Below are 15398 nucleotides of genomic sequence, written 5' to 3'. Positions count from 1 at the left end.
ACAACAGCTAAACAACATGCTGTTAAATATCAAGTTGCCTGGTTGAACCAGTATAAAGGTATGAAGGTAATAACGGAAGTCATAGTATGTTAGTATGCCCAGAAACATACTAAGGCAACAACTCTAACATACCAATTTCCACTATACTTTGGGGCTTTCTGTGATATTATTGGTTAATTAGCATGATGTCATTAGTTTCACTGGTATGTAGTAATAAGTAAAAGTCCATCCCTCTTCTTCCACTTATCCAATCCAGAGCAGTGGGAGGGCCGGACTCCTTGTACACCTTGGAGAGGCTGCCAATCTACTGCAGAAGTAATGCAGAGAGACAGACAACAGCAAGTTTTAGGATCACCAGTTAACCTAGAGTACCTAGACAGAACATGCAAACTCCAGACAGAAAGGCCCCAGACTGGGTTTGAACCATGATCTTTGTTCTGTGAGACAAAGGGTTTGTTTTTCTACTGCTGGAGGAAATAAAGTCAAATGATCAGCAACGAGATCATCGATCCAGAGGGAAACATGAATACCTGACACAAATGTCATTGCACAAGTTGTTCTAATGTTGTGCCACAAATGTGAAGACCACTGTATTGCTGAAGTCACTGGCAATGTTTTACAATAAGTGATCATAACTTCACCGTCTTTCTACCATGAATGTCTGAACCAAAAGTCATCACAATTAATCTATAGTTTAAGAGAGTTTCAGTCAAGAGCAAAGTACTCAACTTAAATTAAAACCAATTAGAACGTGTTTACATCTATTAATCAGGTCTATCTTTGCTGTGTCTTTTCTTTTTTATTTCAGCACATGGATCATATTGCCATGCCAGTATGTTTACACCTCAAGATCATAGTTCAAAGAGTTATGAGAGTTAATGAGTTTTGAAGAGGAAAACAGCATGACTGATATGGTGGCCTGCAGCATTATTGGAGAATTCACCACCTTACTCTTTACAGCAAAGTCTTTACTGATGCCCTCTATTCATTTGCGTTTTGGGATGTTTTGCCTTAACCATCGAGGGCACTATAAATAAAACATCACTTTTTATCCCCCCTTAGAAAGCCTTGGAGAGAGCTGAAGAAAATTTAATTTTAAAGTAAACTCATGTTAAAGCAAGTGATCAAGCATACTTATTTATGTATTTATTTTTAATTGCGGTGTTTGATACTCCCAGTTGCACAAGTGACCCAGGACAGTAAAATATAAATTATAAACTAAATCATAAACACTGTTTATCCCATCGAATGTAGAAAAAACTCCCATGGTTGTTTACAGGCTTTTATTATTAAGGGGGACTCATAATATGATCTCTCAGGTAAATTATCTTATTTAGACCATACATTTTATTGGTTGGTTCACTTTACTGTGAAATATAATATTCCCTATTGGAAATGACAAATCTCGAGGTTTTAACGTAAAGTAAATGTAGCACGAAGGGTTACAACGCTGATTGACGGCATTACAGCAGCGTTATTGGGGTGGTGGTGTATGAAAAGCGAGATCGAACTACCGTGTGTGTGTGTGTGTGTGTGTGTGTGTGTGTGTGTGTGTGTGTTAATAAAAATCAATCAGATCATGGTTACGGAGGTTTTAAGTCAGCCAACCAGAGGAAAGGAGCAAACACATATCTTCCTAAGCTCAGGCATCTCTATCTTGTTATAATGACTCCATATTTTAGTGCAATACGTGTACTCGTATTTTCACATGTGCAGTGTGTTCAGCAGCCAGCAGCAGTAAACATGAATGTAGGCCTAATGTTACAGCTGGGTGTCAGGGATCAAAATCACACTCTCCTCTCTCCCACAGTCACCTAACGCATCGTGATCATTTCCTCCCAGCTAAGCCGATAAAGAAGAGTTTTATTACAGCTTGTAACCAACTGTTGAGAACTGGATATAGATGTCTATTTCCTCATTTTGCGGTTTTCTTCTTCACTACGCTTTCAACACACAACGACTAAATTGTGAAACGTAAAGTGGGACCCGAGTCTGAATCAGAACATGCGCTGCGTGGAGGGTGAATGATGTTGCACCCAGATCCGTGTAGTAACCGGCACACGTCACAGTGAAGGTGCATCAGAAATCTATTACATAACCCTACAGGGCGCGTTCACTGTGCTCTCAATTTAAAAAGCAGGGGGGAAAGGGAAAAGCACGAGTGACACCTAGTGGTCACGAGCTTAAGATGAAACCCTCCATCACTGGCATCATCTTGTGTGAGTTTTCATAAAAGCACACGTGTGTCCAGTGAAGGATCTGGGACTCAGGTAGCTACTTTATGACTTTAAATGGTAACAATGCGTTCAGTCTCATTCCACTCACACATTTCTTTTGGCTACTCCACTGATCTCTGAGCCTCACTGTGCAGAGGCAGAGTGATGTTATAAGATTCATTTTTTGTTCTGCTGTCTCTGAACTCACCTTGTGAGTTGAAGACATGTCCCATCAAGCATGGCTGGTAGCATTAAAATGAGCTCCAGTGCCAATCATAGCAAATTATAGGAGGGTGCGATGTGGAAACTTGAAGACTGCGCTGCACAAACATGCTCAGTAGTGCAACTTGGAAAAATTAAGGTTTAGCGTTTTGTTCAAATAGATATGAGCATGTCAGCGGAAGAAGCCACAGGCTACGACATGTGCCTTGTAGTCATTACATTTTGAAATTGTGTATTCATGTTATTCGTCTTTATTCTGCAGATAAGGAGGATTGGCAGATACCTTTTTCTGGAACTTATGCATGAATAATTTAATAATCTATAGCACTTTTTTAAGTGCTTCAGTTTCAGTAAAATGACAATTTAAAGTGTACACACTCTGTTAAGCATACACTCTTACATTTAGAGCTCCAATGAGAAAGCCCCTGCTGACCAAAAAGAGCACAAAGTGCTGTCTCAGATTTGTCAAAGACATCTTGATGATCCTCAAGACTTTATGGAAAATATTCTGTGGACCGATGAGACAAAAGCTGAACTTTTTGCATCTTATTAGATCTGCTGTAAAACTAACACAGCATTTCATAAAATCACATCAAGAGTAAAAATGGTGGTGGTAGTTTGATGGTCTGTGGCTGCTTTGCTGCTTCAGCACCTGGATGACTTGCCGTAACTGATGGAACCATGAATTCTGCTTCCTATCAAAAAATCCTGAAAGAAAATGTTCGGCCATCAGTTTATGCTCTGAAGCTCAAGTGCACTTGATTTAAGCAGCAGAAACAGACCAAGTCCACCTCAGAATGGCTTAAAAAACAAGTAGATGATTATGGTGCGGCTGAAGCAAACTCTGGATTTAAAACTCACTGAGATGCTTTGGCGTGACTTTAAACAGGCCTTTCAGGCTTTAAAACACTCCAGTGTGGCTGAAATAAAACCATTGTGCAAAGAGTGGATCATAACTCCTCCACAGCGATGTGAAAGCCTCATTATCAGTTATCACAAACACTTGATTGCAGTTCTTGCTCCTGAGATTGGCACAACCAGTTATTAGGTTTAGGGGTGCTGCTTTTTCACACAGGATCCTGTGTGATTGGATAACATTTTCTCTGAAATGAAATCAACGATTAAAAGCTGCATTTTGTATTTACATGGGCTATCTTTGTCTAATACTAAAGTTTGTTAGATAATCTGAAACATGTGTGACATATATGCTAAAATACTAAGAAACTGGGAAGGGCAAATACTTTTTCACAGCACTGTTGAACATACTTCCATGCAAACATGGTGTAAACTAGGGCAAAAATAAGGAACAAATTATTGAGAAGCTTATCTATAACAGAGTACTGATTCAGAAATCTACTCTTGATTTCTTTGACCTGCTCTTTTTCCAGGTTGGGATGATTTCACATCATCTGTTCAAAAGGCAACTTGCTAAGGAACATTTAACCAAAATATTAATGGCAATATATGTGTATGCATTTGACCCTGTATGGATTGCAGTAAATTCAAAATAAATTCTCACTCATGCACCCAATTCTTGTTTTGTTAAGTCATTAAAGATGTATGCTGTACATTCACTCTATCAAAAAAAAAAAAAAGGACTGGTCAAAGAAGTCATTAAAACCCCAAATTGCCATGACATTCATGCCCATGCCTTAGATCTTTTTGGCTATATCAAACTTTATAATCAGTTATATTTTAAAGTGAAATCTGAAGCCAATGAAACACAGTCAATAGCCAGCTTTTGCATTCTTAAACTCAAGATTCATCTAACTGGAAACAATGTTATCTGACACAAATATTTAAAGTATTTGGTGCCTTTCAAAGCTTTGAAGGAGCAGTTTTTTCCCCCATAATGCCCTACAGTCTGCATGCTTTGTCAATTTAATGGCACACTCTTAAGATTAAATGGTTTGTATATCTCCTTTAGCTGTACCTGAAAGCAAAGCATTCATTATTACCACACTTTGTAAAGGCTCACCAAGACACAGGCTATCATTGTCTACTTCAGGTTTCCATGTATCCGCTTGATTCCAACAGTAGTAATTAGTAAGTTTGGACAAATGTCAGTATAGCATTATCTAGTTGTATTTAACCTACTGTGGGCAATGTTGCAGACTAAGCTATGGCATGAGACTTATTCCATATGAAACATTTACTGGTGACTGCAGGAGAGCACAAAAGTAAATGCTGAATTCTATTGGTTTCTTGTAGCCATCTGAGTTTCAGGAACCTGTATTGTGCATCAAATAATCCTCACCAAGATGCTTGAATATGCTAGAGCCACTTTTTAACTACAAGGCGCTCCCTGTGACCTGAAATCGTTGGCATGCAGGCAAATCACAACAAACACGGCCGTGTTATACCGAGAATGTTTTTATTCAAAGTTTACTCCCCTTAGTGCTTCCAGTACACCGTACAACAGCATTATGTGAGCTGGGTAAGTGCAATGGAGGGTGCTCAACGATGAAGAGTAGCACGTTGCCATGCCAACAACAACACTAGGGTGGGTGTGTGTCATACAGTGAAATTAGAACCACAACTTTTCCACCAAGTTTTTTTCTTTTTTTACTTAAGTTTTAAAACAAAAAAAATTCAAAAATAAAAAAATCTGAAAAGGGATTTTACAGTAAGGGGGCAAAACTCCAACGACTTCCTGTCCACAGGTGGGGGAGGAGGGAGGGACAAATCTAGGTAACAGGTTAGAGGTCATCTTCTTCATCTGGGAGTGCTGTTTGTGATGCAACCTGGATATGGAAGAACAAAGTCATGTTTCAGATTGTTCCACATTTAGAAGATGCGCAAGTAAAATTTACAATATATTCATCCAATTCAGACAAATGAGTCTGTACAGTGATACTCACTTGAAGCTCTTCCTCATACTTAGCAGCAAGGGATGGGTCCATCTGGACCTCTGGGGGAGCAAGGGCAGGCATTGCCACAAACTCCAGGTTGGGATCACCGATCAACTTCCTTGCTAACCACAGGAAAGGCTTCTCAAAGTTGTAGTTACTTTTGGCAGAAATGTCGTAGTACTGCGGGTAGAACAATTTGCAGCAGTTAGAAATGACAAAACTCAAAAGTCTATTCTACAATTCAAAAATACACATTTTTGCAAGCAATTATTACCTGCAGGTTCTTCTTGCGGTGAAACACAATGCTCTTGGCTTTGACTTTCCTGTCTTTGATGTCCACCTTGTTGCCACAAAGAACAATGGGAATGTTCTCACAGACACGGACCAGGTCACGATGCCAGTTGGGCACGTTCTTATAGGTGACTCGAGAAGTGACGTCGAACATGATGATAGCACACTGAGCTGTTGAGGAAGCAAGAAAGCATTAATGTATTGTTCAGCTAAAGCCAAGGTACATGAATTTTAAAAACGTGACACTTGAGCAGCATGCGAAGGATGCAAGGAGCACCTTGAATGTAGTAGCCATCTCTCAGGCCTCCAAACTTCTCCTGACCAGCTGTGTCCCACACATTATACTTGATCGCTCCTCTGTTGGTGTGGAAAATCAGTGGGTGCACCTCTACTCCAAGAGTAGCTGAAATTTCAAGCAAAGACATAATGAATAAGGAGAATGAAGATGTAAATGGTGATGAGATAAAGGCCATGCAGGACATGTTGCTCCCTGTAGTTCCATTTAACACATTTGGCTTCTTACATCCTGCTTTCAAATCTATTACCACATCCAGACTAAAAGAATGAGCTGATTTCCTTCCTGGCAAGCGAGTACTTACCAACATATTTCTTCTCAAACTCTCCTGTGATATGCCTCTTCACGAAAGTCGTTTTCCCGGTGCCTCCATCTCCTACCAACACCAACTGCGATGCAGAACGTACAGTTAGTCTAGACTGGTTGGTACTGGTTCACCACACTGACCGTTGTTAGCACAGATAGCGGTGCTTCATTTAGTTAAAAGGCTGAGAAATGGAACATCAATTTATGTTAGATAGCAAGCACTTACCTTAAACACCGCCACCGGAACACACTGTGCCATTGAGTCCGCCGTGGTTGCGACTTTTCTGTTAAACAAAACGAGGCGGGATGGTTGATTAGCACGTTGTCCGTCAACACCAACTAGCAGTGCTAGCAACTACTGTAAATGGCATTTCAAGAAGATAAAATATGACATAAGCTATGATTTGTTGAGATGTTATTTTGGTCCTTTGAGCAGTTTTCTACGATTTTATCGTTTAGCTAAACTCCATAGCTTATTACATAGCCATAACTTCTAGCATTTTCCATCCAAGCTAACGTTCGCGCACACGTAACGAGTAAACGTGTAACGGTGCAGCTATGTTGTGGAAAAAGGTTTAATTCATGTTGTGTGTCCAATGTGTATTTGCGTTCAATCGAAAATTCGAAAGCGCGCTTCTAAATGCGTATTTCAATACCAACGGCTGCTAGCTAGGAAAGCTAAAAACGTTAGAGTGAGTGCGCCACACGACGGGCGAGCGCACTTTTTCTTGTTCGACTGAAACAATCCGACTGGAAGCCCATCTAATGTGTTCCACGCTACACTCCAAGTCAAACCCAGCCTAAATAATTCTCTACACATAAATGCAACTCCACGCATCCACAATATATTTTGCCAAAAATAGTGAATATGTATTTACAGGAATACGCGCGAGTCCCAAGAACAAAGCAGAAAAAATGAGGGTTAGCCGTGCATGCTAACCTGTTAGCTAGCACAGCATGGAAGCCATTCTTTTCATCGAGCTAACAGCTAGTTAGCCGCATAAGAAAAACCACCGGCCTTCCCCAGCTGCCCCATTCCTCACGTGGATACAGCTACAAAATCGCAAAGTTAAAGTTGCCCATTGTTTTAACTGACTTTTTATCCCAACGAATGCAAACTTGAAATATAGGATAGCCCGCATTATGAGAGGAATTCAGAGACTCACCGGTAACACTTCGAAGAGAGGAAAGAGTAAATGGCTGCGTTCGCGGGAGATTCAGCGTGGACTATGAGTCAGTTTCCGCCCTTATCATGTGACCCTTGCAGCGGCAAAAACGCATCATGAAGCAACACGGTCCTAACTGAACGTGATTCAGCATTCAGTCTTTATTTAAACACACTTATCCAACCCTAAAAGACATTCACATGTAGCTAGAAAAGCATAATTTCCCACTACAGACAAGCAGCTGAGGCTGGGCAGCTGGGTATGGTTACGAGCTGTTTATTTCTGAGGTGATTTGTTAAAAAAAACAACACCACACAGGATAGCAGCAACGTCCTCGTTTCCTTGAACAACTTTTGGATGCACATGCGGCAGACAAAAGAGCCCAATACCCAAAATGTTTAGTGTTATCCTACTAAAAGCCAAAGCTTCGTAGGTCAGACCAAGTAATGTTGGTACACTTACCACACAAAAGTCAGTGAATGAAAAGTTATTTTCTTTCTTTGTGTACAACAAAAATAATAATCAATATCTATAACTACCATCTGTTTACTACAGCTGGCTTCAAAAACACAAGTGCGTTTTAATTTCGAAAACTAGAATGACATAGTTGAAAGTCAGTTGGTCAGTTTTCATTTATTAAGCAACTCAAAAAAGCAGATAATCCAATGAACCCTGAATAACCATATTTAATTATTTTTTTTTTTTTTCTATTGACTAAAAATTTAAAAGTAATTTATTTGCATCACAACTGCAGCCGGCAATAGTTACACTGGAGGCTACAACCATATAACAATAGCCTAATAAACCATTAAAAACACAGTCATTAACTCACTTAACATAAGGGATTTGGTCCAACAAGAGTCAAGTTTTGGATATAATATAAAAGACAAAAAAACCCACAAAACACATCTTCTCAGTTTCAGAGGTTTTTCCCCTTTAATTTCAGTTCGGTTAGTTAAATTTGCAACAGGTCTGTCAATATCTTTAAAACAAACATTTCAAATAATATACTCTTATATTGCAAGCTTTGACGCGCTACAGCTCAACATCAAAAAAGTACAACTACACCCAAGAGGCATACAATTTGTGCGTTTTTTATAGAATTTCCTCAGTGTATGAGGCTTTAGCACTCGGAACCCGCTGGCATAACTGTAAAACCGCCAGTAATCTCTTTAAATGCATATCAGGAGGACATACAGGACCTTCCCACAGTGGGTCTATCTGTACAGATAGTCTGCTTGTATGTTGGCTGCTATCTCAGCCTCCCATCGGTCTCCGTTGTTGAGTAGCTTCTCCTTGTTGTATAGCAGCTCCTCGTGGGTCTCTGTGGAGAACTCGAAGTTCGGACCCTGAAGAAGGAATTCAATTTTTTTTTTTTAAAGACATTAACTGTCTGTTTTGAAGGAGGGTTGGGTAGAATAGTGGAGTTTTTCAGTTGTAAATTTATTGTACTGAACTAGAGTAAAGACAGTGAAAGATCCCCACATTATCATTTGCTTGTTCAGCTTCATCAAACTTGGAGGACACTTGTTTTTACCTCAACAATGGCATCAACAGGACAGGCTTCCTGGCAGAAGCCGCAGTAGATGCACTTGGTCATGTCGATGTCATAGCGTGTGGTCCGCCTGCTGCCATCGGCTCGAGTCTCAGCTTCAATAGTGATAGCCTGAGATCAATAGAGAAAGGAAAGGGAAGCATCATGTTTATTTGCACAACAGTAGGAAGCATTCAAATATCAGCAACATTCATTTTACAGACATTTTGAGAACTGACTACAAACAAACAAATAAATAATACATAATCTAGATAATGTTTTAGCATAAGTGCCCAAATTGAGGTATTTCAATACAGCTGCTGAGTGAAGAGACATTACACCCCCGTTTACCTTCAGAACTGTCTCACTCTCACCCATGTTTTCTTCTGGAAAATGTGAAATATGTACAGTGATTTTTTGAAATATGTGCAACACCACATTGGGTAGAGAATTTTATACAATTTTAGTATGACCACATTTATTCTTCAGCACAGCCTGAACTCTCTTACGCAGTGTTCATATCATTTCTTTAAGCAGTTGTCAGGAATAGTTCTTCAGGCGTCTTCAGAGCCATTAAGCTTTTCTTTGAATGTTGGTTGGCTTTTGTTCCGTTCTCTATCTAGATGATCCCATACTGCTTCAATAATGTCGAGGTTCAGGCTCTGGGGAGGCCGATCCATGACTGACAGAAACGCACAGAGCGGAACACTATCTAGGTATGCTTCTACTGAATGGCAGCGTCTTTGGGACTGATTATACTTTTCTGGGTTCATAATTACATCCATTTTGACCAGATCTCCAACACCTTTGGCTTAAAGGCAGCCCCAAACCATGACAGAGCCTTCACCGTGTGTAGACACTCACTGCTGTAGCTCTCTTCCGACCTCCTCTGCATGTCATGATGACAATTTAGACTAAATATGGAGCCATCACTCCATCAAACCCTTTTGCCCCTGATTTTCAGTCCCAGTTCCCGATTAACTTGGCATACCTCAGCCTCTTTTCTTTGTTTGCATTCCTTAATACTATCCCTGCTAATAATGAAATGTTCCAGCAGTCTATGTTTTCCCATCAAGCAATAGTTTAAACTTTAAGTTTTTGTTCTTTCTTTTGAGATATACATGTATTCATAGAACCAAAACATCCTGAATGATTAGCAATTCATGATCCACCGGTAGCTTCAAAACAATAATCTGGTTTCAAGAATGTTTCTTGACAGACACCCTACCACTGAGCCCATTTTTGGTCAGGTTTTGGTGAACAGTAGATGGATAGAGTGTAGAGCAAGATGCATTTCTTAGGTCCTGTCTCAGATCTTTCCCGGATATAAAAAGTGTCTTAAGACATAATTTATTATTTGTTATGTGTAAGCTGTAGGCACAGCAACGGCTCATCCTTAGGTGTTTTTTTTAGTCTTGAATGATTCATTCATGAGTGCTAAGTGGCTTAAGAAAAAAAGTATTCCTCAGAAAGTGGTTAGGTACAGGACTAGAGTGCATCGAAAATAAGGGAAAAAGCAGCCAATGTACACAGAAACACTTTAAAAGACCTTAAGAAAGCCATTGCTGAAGAGCTCTTTAATAAATTACAAGAAAATCCTGCTGGTCTGAAGCAAAATAGAAATCAATGAGGGCTGACTGAAGACTTTTTCATAGTACTGCAGATGCAACAAGGTGCTTAGAAGCTTAGAAGCACTTGAAACCACACGAGAGCACAAGGCAGTTCTGGTGAGATTTGGTGATTATGGAAGTTATTTGTGTCAACAATACTCGGATAGAAGGTGATGTTTAAATGAGCGGTAAATGTGTTCAAAAATATCTGCCACACTATTGCACTTGTGCCCACTCTAGCCTCAGTTTCCTGTTCTCAGCTGGAAACCTTCAGCTGCTGTGACTGGTCTGCTTCAAGGTTTCAACATGTTGTGTTTTCAGAAATGCTCTTCTTTTCTTACCGTGGTTGAAAAAGCAGTTATTCAATGTCTTTTTATCAGTCCCAGAGAACTGCCGCTGCCAAACCATCAGTTTCTAAAAACCCTCAAACCTGATCATCCATGGCTAACAGCTATGCCATGTCAAAGTGATGTCATTCATTTTTCTCGTTCCGTATAACGCTTTGTTTGTACTTCAGTACATCCTTTAGACAACCTCAACATGTCAAAAAAACCCAAAAAACCAAAACACAACTATCATAATAAAAGGGACTGTGTGTGTATGCGTTTACCTGAGCAGGGCAGACAGCCTCACAAAGCTTACAGGCAATGCAGCGCTCCTCTCCGTTAGGATAGCGGCGGAGGGCGTGCTCCCCACGAAAGCGGGGCGACAGAGGACCCTTCTCAAATGGGTAGTTGATGGTGGCAGGTTCACGGAACAGATAACTCATGGTCATTGCCAAACCTGCGTGAAGGCAAAGAATAAAATAAATAAATAAATAATAATTAAAAATGAAAAAAAAACTTAAAGGGCCCACTGTCCCTGACACACATTGATTTGCAAGATTTGAGTTAGTTGAAAAGAGGTCAATTACTCACCTGTACTGAGGAATGTACTGTTTAAAGGCGTATGAAGCCTGAGTTTTTGACTCATATGAATAAGATGGATGTATACTGACCTCATTAACTTAATTTCTGGCCATGATTAATAACAGTAGATAAACAAATCAGACACTTTATATAGATACACTTTGGTAGAACTGGGTTGGAGCCCCCTTCTGCCATCAGAATTGCTGTAATTCTATTCACATAGATTCAACAAGGTGCTGGAGCCTTTCCTCTCAGATTTTGGTCCATATAGACATGATAGCATCACACAGTTGCTGCAGGTTTGTCAGCTGCACGTTCACATTGTGAATCTCCTGATGGATCACATCCCAAATTTGCTGTTAAACTGACATCTCGTGACTGTGGAGGTCATTTAGGTGGTGGTTTAGTGAACATTGTTGCAGTCAAGAAACCAGTTTGAGATGATTTGAGCTTTGTGACATGGAGCATTACAGGCTACAAATCTAGGCTATCAGCACAGAAAACACAATCAACGGGACCTCTAAAGAGCTCGGTCCAAAGCAGGGTTGTGGCAGCCCGGTCAGTGATGGATCTCATGTCTGTTGGCAGCTCCTGAGCATTTACATACTCTGACAGAAGAATAAAAGGAGAGAGGAGTAGAAGAATAAATACAAATTTGGCATGCTGATGTGGTCACTGCACTGGAGATTCATATATATGTACAGCTCTTGGTGTGTGTACTCACTGTAGCCGTCTCTCTGCACACTGAGACTCAGCGGGCGAATTGCACCGCAGCCATATCCAAATGTACCTGGAGAGACATACACGTGTGATCTGAACATTTTGTGCACTTAAATATTACTGTGTTAATGACACCTGCATTAGTACCTTGTTTGGAATAGCAGTGGAGAAGACGTAGACTCAGTGCTGCAGACATCTGAGCAGAGAAAGCTTTTAAAAGAGTAAAGACTAGTTAGAAGAATGAAGATTCTCAGAGTAAACGTGAAAAAAGAAATTCACAACTGCACAATACCCAAGAGCTGCATCTGAGCCTCTTACAGGCCTCAGATAGCATGTTAAATGTTAAAGTTCATGACAGTATAATTAGAAAAAGACTGAACAACTGTGGCTTGTTAGTAGTGGCCGCTAGGAGGAAGCTTCTTCTCTAAAAAGAACAAGACGACATGGTTGAAGTTGGTAAAGCTGCCCTTGAAGAAGACTTCTGGAGCACAGTTTTTTTTAACAGATGAGACCAAAGTGGAGGTTTGGCCATATTGCACAGCACTACCTTCAGCAAAACTCAAACACAGCACAGCACAAACACTTCAAACCAACTGTTCAATCATGCTGGTGCAAGGTTTCTGATTTGAGCTTGTTTTGTAGCCACGAGAGATAGGCACCTTGCAGGTGACAAACTCCTCCGTATGTCAGAGTTTTGTAGAGTGAAATGTGAGGCCATCTGTCCGACACCATCTGTCCGACACCTAAAGCTTCTCCTAAATTAGGCCATGCAACAGGATAATGACCCCAAGCACAGCAGCAAATCTACAGCATGGAAGTCCAGACCTCAACCTGACTGAAATGCTGTGTATAAAGGAATGCTTGCTAATGCCAATGAATTGAAGCAGCTGAAGTTACTGCTGTTAACTACTGGCTCTGTAAACTACTCATAGAATGATTGTGATGTTGAACTAAAACAAATGCCTGAATCCTACATTGTGGATATCCTACTGTGGTGATCTGAAATGTGATTTAAAATCAGAGTTTTTTCTTTTGTATATTTTATTTTACGTCCAGGAGTTAATATATGCTAAAGAGTATACATTTTCATTATGTACATTTATGTACTGTCGCATACTAAGTGTAATTACATAGTTATTGCCTGAGACTATTGTTGTTGAATGAAAAACTCAAAGAAGGTTTCAGCAGTGGACCTGTGTGAAATCAGCAACTTGCAAAAATAAATCAAAACGGGGGTTAGTGATTCTGAGAAAAGCAATCGCAAAAAAAGTTCAACATTTAACCATCTGAGCAGCTTTACTAATGAAATTATATCAGACTTCAGAATTTATATGCAGTGAGATTTACTGATCAATGATCAAAGGGGAGATTTATGTCATTTATGACAAATGTATTCTGGGATTTGGATCCAACAAGTAAAGTATGCATATTATGCACACACACAAGCACACATGCAGCTATTACCCATTTCTTATTTTTATACTTATTTTATACCTATATTTTTTACACTTGTTTTTTACACTTGTTTTTATACTAATTTTTTTCCAGAACTTCATCAAGCATTACTTGTTTTTTTGTGTTTCTCAATGTTCTGAAGCTTGCAATCCATTTCTTTCTGTTTTATCTCCTTTAACGTTTTCTCGTGAAGAAACTCTACATTTGTGTGCAGTCTCTTATCACACCTTGCTTTCAGCACTCTGTATTTTATCTCCATGTCTTGGAGTTTGCATTACATCTCTCTCTGTTTTATGCCCTGTTGTTTCTTCTCTTGGAGGATTTCTTTTTTTCCCCCAGAGCTTCATCAGGCTTTACTTGCATCTGCTGATTCTTTTTGTCTGTTTCTTGGAGATCCCATTCTTTTCCCTCAATAATACCTCCCTTTTCTTGAAGCTGGTAGGACTTTTTTTTTTTTTTTTTTTTTTTAAATTGGGCGCTCTTTTTCTCATTTTCTTGCATCAGGAACATAATTTTCAGGTTACTGCAAAGTCCCGTAAAACACTCCCTTTTCACCTGACTGTAAAGGGTTCGCTCAGTGGAGCCAATATTGCAGCAAATATTTTTATAAATGTCGTATTAACCCAGAAAAGCTTCTCTACAACAAGAGAGGAGTGAAAAAAGGGAGACAGACTGCCAGCTGATCCCAGTCATCCTGTAATCTGGCGCCCCAAATCCCAACTATTACGTTAGCGATTTGCTACGTTCACGGGACGCTGTTTGAATCGGAAGAAATGCACTCTCGGATTATCCCTCGATTATTGACCAGTATTCGCCGTGTAAAATCGTAAAAATACACAGGAAAGTCGATCAGCTGAAAAACCTATAAGCAGGGACATTACATAAAGACCTTAGTATTTCTTAACATGTAAAACCAGAGAGAAATCAGTCGATGCCTTTACTGTATCGGTGCTAGTATAAAAATACGTATACGATCAAAAAACAATCCACCACAGAGGTTTAATCTGAACTACCTGTGTTTTTCGGACACACGAAGGACCAGCTGTCCTGACCAATGACAGGATCAAGTCTTTAACCCAGCCGCTGGTTTCAACATACAGTCTACACGATTCACCTGAACGCCTTCTTTCAAATAGCATAACAGTTAGCAAAATTAGGCTCTGGTACACTAATGCTGCCAAGCTAATTTCTTTAATTAAGCTTTATTTAGTTTTTATATATTTCCGTTCAGATAAAAAAATGTTTTAATGCGCTAAGCATTCCTCATAAAGGTAAACTCATCGGTCAGCAACTTTGCAACCATGTTAGTCAGTTAATTTACGGTAATTTAGTATAACGGAGCTAACATGACAATAAGATGAACATAGCCTATTCTCAATGCTAGCTAATTTGCGTCATTATTAATGTAAATCTCTTTTAGACTTACCACTGGCACAAGTTTATGATGATCAACACTAAGGAGGCAATAGTCCCTAAACTGTGCAATGCTATTAATGCTGCATTCAAGGCCTCCACGTTGATGTTGTATTCACCGTCACCTAGGAAATCGCAACATTATTTTACCTGCCATTGAAAGTAACAAGTTATTTAATTTACCTGGCTTCCTAAAGTACGCATAGGCCTTCTTGCTCCCCCCCCGCAATTAGGAAGTCCTATAAATGACAGAAAAGCCCCAATTGCACAATTATCACTTATATGTGATGACTGATGAATCATATTTAAGCAGTTTAACGGCATTTTCATGACAGTCAAAAAATAAAAAAATAAAAAAATAAATAAACCACTCCATAATTTTATCGTCATTGTTTGTGACGCGGAAGTTT

The 15398-nt window shown here is 39.6% G+C and overlaps 2 protein-coding genes across 4 annotated transcripts; both read right to left on the bottom strand.

Annotated features, from left to right (window-relative positions):
* Nucleotides 1-4793: 4793 nt before the first annotated feature.
* On the bottom strand, nt 4794-7462 carry ran (RAN, member RAS oncogene family). Its single transcript, XM_040015732.1, has 7 exons — nt 7349-7462; nt 6409-6466; nt 6181-6265; nt 5859-5984; nt 5565-5752; nt 5300-5470; nt 4794-5182 (listed from the first exon to the last, which is right to left on the bottom strand). The coding sequence occupies exons 2-7, from the start codon at nt 6439-6441 to the stop codon at nt 5138-5140; spliced, it is 648 nt and encodes a 215-aa protein (XP_039871666.1). The 5' UTR covers nt 6442-6466; nt 7349-7462; the 3' UTR covers nt 4794-5137.
* A 124-nt stretch (nt 7463-7586) lies between these two features.
* ndufs8b (NADH:ubiquinone oxidoreductase core subunit S8b) lies at nt 7587-15261 on the bottom strand. 3 transcript variants are annotated; one of them, XM_040015734.1, is made up of 7 exons: nt 15172-15261; nt 12268-12330; nt 12125-12190; nt 11919-12008; nt 11103-11275; nt 8886-9014; nt 7587-8697 (listed from the first exon to the last, which is right to left on the bottom strand). In XM_040015734.1, the coding sequence occupies exons 2-7, from the start codon at nt 12314-12316 to the stop codon at nt 8566-8568; spliced, it is 639 nt and encodes a 212-aa protein (XP_039871668.1). In that variant the 5' UTR covers nt 12317-12330; nt 15172-15261; the 3' UTR covers nt 7587-8565. The 3 variants fall into 3 exon arrangements, with proteins under 3 accessions (XP_039871668.1, XP_039871667.1, XP_039871670.1); XM_040015733.1 differs by lacking the exon at nt 15172-15261 and adding an exon at nt 15002-15105; XM_040015736.1 differs by lacking the exons at nt 11919-12008; nt 12125-12190; nt 12268-12330; nt 15172-15261 and adding an exon at nt 11410-11909.
* Between the last annotated feature and the right edge of the window lie 137 nt (nt 15262-15398).

This window comes from Simochromis diagramma, unplaced genomic scaffold (assembly GCF_900408965.1).
Source record: "Simochromis diagramma unplaced genomic scaffold, fSimDia1.1 OVJJ01000685.1, whole genome shotgun sequence".
NCBI lineage: Eukaryota > Metazoa > Chordata > Actinopteri > Cichliformes > Cichlidae > Simochromis > Simochromis diagramma.
The sequence above is the reverse complement of the archived record's forward strand: the minus strand, read 5'-3'. Positions and strand labels throughout refer to the sequence as shown.